General features: G+C 52.9%; 1 protein-coding gene across 1 annotated transcript; it reads right to left on the minus strand.

Moving 5' to 3' along the window:
* Positions 1 to 730: 730 nt before the first annotated feature.
* SHISA3 (shisa family member 3) lies at positions 731 to 4,513 on the minus strand (the record flags this gene model as incomplete). The annotated part of the gene is made up of 2 exons (XM_081233357.1): positions 3,823 to 4,513; positions 731 to 1,170 (listed from the first exon to the last, which is right to left on the minus strand). The coding sequence occupies exons 1-2, from the start codon at positions 4,097 to 4,099 to the stop codon at positions 731 to 733; spliced, it is 717 nt and encodes a 238-aa protein (XP_081089483.1). The 5' UTR covers positions 4,100 to 4,513.
* Positions 4,514 to 6,494: the final 1,981 nt, after the last annotated feature.

The following is a 6,494-nucleotide window of genomic DNA, read 5'->3' on the forward strand; positions in this document are numbered from 1 at the left end:
TGTTGCTGAACAAAAAGTCTGCAATAAATACTCCCTCGGGTGGGTGGGGGAAATGCTTTTACATAAGATCTCTGTTACAATGAATATCTAAGTAAATATTTAAAATGTTAAACTTCTCATGTGGTTATTGAAATCTTGTATTCTCAAGACGCTGGTATATTTTAAACAAAATTTAGCTATTAATTTAAAAAGTAACTGTTCTCATGATGCTAATATTATTCACGGTTAAGTTGCTCCCCAAATTATAAATAGGTTGTTCACTGTCCCCTCAGTTTACTTAGCAATTAATTTTTAAGTGAACCTTCAATAATTACAATCAGGTATATTTCTTTGTTTATTTATATATATATTTGTATTATCACTCACTAAACAACTTATAATGAAAAAAGAACACGTAGGCCTTTTCTAAGCAGGATAGCTGAGTTGTCCAATAAAACATCTTCAGCCAATTTGTAACTTTAAAGTCGGACTGCTGCCTATTTTGAATAAAAGTAACATAAATTGAAATGTAATAGTCACCATGTTTTCAAAGACAGAAAGCAATTCTCTAACAGCCATTCTGCGACTGGAGCCAGGAACCTCAAGATTAGAAGGTGCTGTATTTTCCTTGTGCTTTCCTCCATGACATTGCTGGGTTCAAGGGAAATTTCCTCAGAAATCCTGGTGGCCATGGCAGCAGCGTCCGTGGGTCTGCCATTGCACTACACGGTGGATCTGTAGCCATGGCCTGTCAACTGGAACTGAAGTCTGGACAGCTCTTCCCAGGCAGTGGTGGCTCCTGCTGGAGTGGGTAAGCAAAGTACTGGGGTGACACCAGGAAACCGGACGGTTGGGTCAGGTGGATTGGGTGGCCTGTTGTATAAGGCGGGGGTGGTGAGGGCACCAGGCAGCCTGGCTCTGCCCTGGCAAAGGAGAACCTTCGGATGGAGCCCCCTGTGGAGCTGGAGCTGGTGGCCGTGCTGGACTGCCTGGAAGGTGCCCTGAGGTTCGTGGAGGTCAGGATCATGGGCAGGGTCTCCGTCTGATAGGTGCGGAGCGAGAAGCGGATTGGCTGCTGCGAGGGCTCCTTGGGTCTCAAGCAGGTGCAGCAATAAATAGCCACTAAAGAGCCCAGAATGATGAAGGCAATGAAGATGGAGCCAACGATCAGGAAGGGAACGTAGACAGGCTCTAAAAGGCAAAAACAGACAGGCACACATGCTGGGACTAGAGTCTCCCAAACTCTGGGCTGCTTAGGGGTGGGAGGTGGGAGGTCCACATTACCACCCTTGTCAGCTCAGCTTCTCAGAGCTTGTTACTGGCAACGTCTGAAGTGCAAACTGTGATGATGGAATATTCTTGTTCCTAGCAGGGAGGAAGCAAACTGATATTGTAGACTCTGTTAGCAATTAGCCATCATACTGCACATCTGGAAGTCGGAACAGAAACTATCCTCCCGTTCACGCACTGGAGAGAGGGAAAGGATGAGTTTGGGGGGTTACTATAACACTGGTTTTCAATCTGGGCTTTAGGAGTTTTATCACAGTGGGGCGCTTAAGGGCTCTAAGGCTGAAAATCCATCTCCTATCCAAGAATCTCCAATCTAAGCAAAGAGAGCCGGGCCTGTTAAATGAAACCCCCAGGAAGTTACAAGACTACAGAAAGAACAGGGTAAAGAAATCCATAGTGGGCCCCAATTAACTGTGTCTCCTACTGCATCACAAATTGTCACCTCTGGATACTTCTTTCCAGAAACAATTTGGGATGCCTCCTCCAGCTGCCATGCTTCTGCCTCCCGATTCCCACCCAAATTCTGGGAAGGTCAGGCTGAACCTTAGACAGATCGTGATGCAGTTCTTGGTGTTAGTGGCCCAGACTTTCTGGGAGAGCAACCCTCAGAGTTAACCCCAGTTTCCTTCTCTCTATATAAGGCAGACATAAAATTTCCTACCCCAGAGGCACTCCCGGGGCAATCCTCCAGGTGTGTCCCCTGCCTGATACAGCCACACTTGGATGCAAACCTCTGGCTTAGAAGTAGATGAAAGCAAGCCTGCATTGACAGGCCCTACTGTGTGCCTGGCTCTTTCATATTTATTAGATTCATGGAGACCCGGTGAGGTGGGCGTGATACTCTCTGTTTTTCAGATGTGGAAGCACATTGGAGAGTTGTTGACTTTCCCAAAGACACCCAGGCAGTGAGCGACAGGTAACTATCCACCCCAAGATCTGTGGGCTCCTGGGTGTAAGCTCACCCATTCTGCCCCATTTATCAGCGCCCTGTGGAAGGCAAGTCTAAAGTGATGAACTAGTTACTCAGCACCTTGCTAAGCATTCATGCACTCCTTTAATTCACAACCTAACTCCTCTGAGAGCCATATGCTCATTTTAGAGTTGAGAAGAGGCCCGGAGAAGTTAAGTAACTTGCCCAAGGTTACAAGCTGGCGAGCGAGAGAGCCACAGGTCCTGAGACTTCCTCAGATCCCACCCAGCCTTGGTGAGAGAGGAGACTGCCTCATCTGCTGCAGAGCTCGCCCGAGGAGGCCGGGATGGAGTCCCTGCTGGAGGCCGGGCACTCACGATGGCTCTGCAGAGAGCAACCGGGTCCCCGCAGTGTGAGTGGAGTAAAGCCACGGAAAGAGTTTGTATTTTCCTAACAGGCCAGGCCGGCCTAGAGTTCTCTCCTTTCCACTGAACATCTTTTCCCCAGAAGCCTCTTCCCTAATCCTGCAGATTGGTATTTTGCCCTCCAAAGTTAAATTCCTTGGAAGTCTAATGGGGTTCTAAGGAAGGGCAGGCCCCCCTTTCCTCTGGGTTGTCAGTCTCAGGGGGACGGGGGCTCCAGCGCCATCAATCATCTCTCCAGCCTCTCCCCGCCTTTCCCGGGGGCCGTCTTTTGCCGGCCTCAGACCCCCGCTCCGGAGTTCTGGGGTGTCGCGGCCCTTAGCTCCCCCGGCTCCTCCGGTTTCCCGGCCATAAAACCATCGCCTGGAGCTCTAAAGGGTTGCCCTGAAGTTCCGATTCAGGTGGAAAGCTTTTTTCTTTTTTTCTTTTTTTCTTTTCTTAAGGTGTAAAATCTCTCTGCTGGGATCGTGATTTATTCCGCTCTGAAGTTAGTGGAAATTTGACCCGCGTTTTCCGATGTGAGAATAGGGGGCGGGGAAGCCCCTGCGACCCCGGTTTCTAAATCTCCAGCTAGAGGACCTGGGCATTTCTGAAAAGCGTGACAATAGGGGGTGGGCCGGAGAGGGTAATTCGATGCAGAGAAATGAAAGGAAGTCGGGAGAATAGGGCAGCGGCTTAGAAACGCTACCAAAAGGCCACCAAAAAAAAAAAAAAAAAAAAAAAAAAGGTGTCTGAAGTTCCTTACGCCCGTGGCGCCACACAGATAAGCGCGCCCCAAGAGTTGCGTTCCCTGTGCCATGAGCACTTCTCAAAGCTCCCGGAGCGTCCAGGGCGCGCGCTGGGGCACCCTCACCGTCCTTTAAAACCCAAGTCCAGCCTTGCGCTGCCCCTACAGCCCTTCTCTGCAATGTCTCGAGCGCCCGAGGCTCCCGCTCTCTTCCCTGGGGTCACCGGATGCAAGCCCCGCGGTCCTCACTGTCCCTTGAAAATTTTCTCTTGGGCAGACCCGCGGAAACCGCTTGTGGCGGGAATCGGGACTGCAAGGGAATAGGGCCCGACCTGAAACGCGACCACCCACTCCTCCCTTGATCCTCCCACCTCTAGCCTCCCCTTTGCTCAGACCCGGGAAAGCCTGACGCGCCTGTCCGCGCGCACACCGGCCGGCACACACGGCAGCCCGGGCGGCCGGGCGAGGTCTGCCCCCCGTGGGCCCGCACTCACGCGCCGTGATGCCGGGGTGCTCCAGCTCGCCGCGGTCATTGGTGCAGCCGCCCTGCTCCAGCCTGGCGTCGGCCGCGGCGCAGCAGTAGCGCAGCGCGCACGAGCCGCAGCAGATGGTGGCGTCCAGCGTGTCGAAGTCCTCCGGGCACTGGAAGCCCTCGTGGTAGTTGCCCTGCACGTCCACCCAGCCGTGGCAGTACTCTCCGGACTGCTGGGCGTCCGCCGGACCCCCGCGCAGCCAGCCCAAGAGGAGGCAGAGCGCCAGCAGCGCCCCCATCGCCGCGGACGCGCTGGGCGGCCGGGAGGGACACGCGGCTGGAGAGCGAAGGGCTGAGCCGGGGCTCCGGGGGCCCCGCGGTTCCGCCTCCCCCCCGGGGCGCGGCCTGGGCGGCTGCCCCGGCGGCCAAGGCCACTCCCGCGAGGTTTAGCGGGGGCCAGAGAGGAGGAAGGGGCTGCACGGCGGGCTCCACAGGCCGGGGGTCGGCATGGTGCGCGGGGGCGAGTGGGCAAGGGCCGGCGGAAGGCGCCGGCCGAGGCTGAGGCTGGGGCTGCTGCAGCGGCCCTTTGCCCGGCTCATAAAACTCCCGGCGCGAGGGGCGCGCCCAGCCCTCGGCCACCTCCCGTCCCACTCCTCACGGGAGCCATCGCGCCCGGGTCTGGCAACTCCCGGGCCGCGCAGTACCCCGACTTGCTTCCGTTGCCGGGTCCAGAGCGGAGCCCGAAGGCAGGAGGATGCGAGATGCCCTCGTGCGGAGCCCCGGGAAATGCGCCCCCCCCCGCCCCCGCCCCTGCCTGTCACGGGAGCTGAAGTCCGCCTGGCCGCGGCCAAGTACAAACGGCCTCCCGGTTGCTGACAGCTCTGCCTCCACGGCGTCCTTTAAAAAGGAAGAGGGAGGGGGAGACAGCGAGGGTTAAGAGAGAGTCCGCCTCCGGGGCGCGCCGCCGGGGCTAATCACAGCGGGCGCGGCGCGACCGCCGGTCCTGTGCGCCCTCTGGTTCGCGCGCCCCCCTCCGCCTTTCCGGGCCACCCCCGCCCAGCGCGCTCCCCCAGGACTCTACCCTAAACCTGGGGCATCAGGCCCTCTCCACGCACACCTTCCAGCTCTCGCACAGCCCAGCAAACTCCGCAGGGGGCCAGGGCCGCCGGGTCTCTGCATCTATCCACGCGCGTTAGCGCGCGGGTGGAGACCAGGGCTTTGCTTTTTAGGGATGTAATCAAAAACGAACTCGGTAACTGGGGTTTGTAGAATCTTCTGTCGTCTGTTGCACAGATCTGGCCTCGTTCCTGGGACACCTGTTCTGAGGGTTCTGGACGGATAGCATGCTTTCTAGGGCCCGCCCACATTTGCGCTGAGTTTTCCACCTAAGTTTCCACTTTTTCCAGAAGGGACGGCACATTTTCACAAATGTACACACACTCGCACTCTCCCCCGCCCCCCTAACCCGAACGCCGCCGGGCGAAGAATCGCCGGTCACCTCCGCCTGCCGAGGGCAGCTCGCAAAACCTCAAAGAGCACGACTTCTCCTTTCGCGCCCGCAAAAGAAATAAAAGAACAAAATTAATGAGAATTGAGCAGATCTGAACTTCTGTTCGGGCAAAGAAACACATTTATTTAAATGATGTGTCCCCCGTGTGCTATTTTCAGGGGCACTGCTCCTTTGGCGGCGTAAGTGCCTTATGAAACTGGCGTTATGTGAAACCTGGGCTCAACTCAAGAATTTATTTTTACGGCATCCGGAACTTCCTGTCATCGTTTATTCGTACGTGTGAATATGTCCCGCGTATCTCCACCTATTTGTCAAACACGCTGAATGCCCGTGTCACTGATTTAGCTGTTGGCAAGTTGAGTGAAAGAAGACAAAGTTTGCTGCGCACCAGCCATAAAAGTGTGCGGTCAAAAGCGTTCACCAAGCCCGCGGCTTCCCGAGGGTCCGAGTTCGTCCACAGAAGCATTTTTCTTTTTTTTTTTTTTAACTCTGAATGAAACGGTTTCTGTTTTAAAATGTATGCTCAAGGATATTCCAAGTAAATAATCACTTCTGGTTTCTGATTTTAAATATTGGGATTAGCATTTATTTATAAGAATGTAAAAATAATGCCCAACATTTCAGATGTTAAATAGAACTGTGTAAATATTTTATTGCTTCCTTAGATATTTCTTGGGGCGATAATATGTTATTAAGTAAAACCAAATTAAATTCAGACTTTTATCCACAATGAGACAGTTTTTCTTGACTTAAGGAACTTAAGCACATGGGAAATTGTTTTTGCAGAAATTTCTTAGGTACTCTGTTTTTACGTACAAAAAAAAATCCTTGCCAGCCCTAAAGGTTGTTTTTTTTTTTTAACATCTTTATTGGAGTATAATTGCTTTACAATGGTGTGTTAGTTTCTGCTTTATAACAAAGTGAATCCGCTATACATATACATATATCCCCGTATCTCCTCCCTCTTGCGTCTCCCTCCCTCCCTCCCTATCCCACCCCTCTAGGTGGTCACAGAGCACCATAAAGGAGTTTTTTTGTGTGTGTGTGTTTTTTTAAGGAGTGCTGTTTGGATTGTATAAACCCTGAGCAATTAAGGAGGAAAGTCATGCAGAACCACAGAAACAGTGAGATATAGTGATCGTAATAAGATGATAAAACTACAAAGACATGTTTACTGCTAATAA

This window comes from Mesoplodon bidens, assembly GCF_964165515.1.
Source record: "Mesoplodon bidens genome assembly, chromosome: 1".
NCBI lineage: Eukaryota > Metazoa > Chordata > Mammalia > Artiodactyla > Ziphiidae > Mesoplodon > Mesoplodon bidens.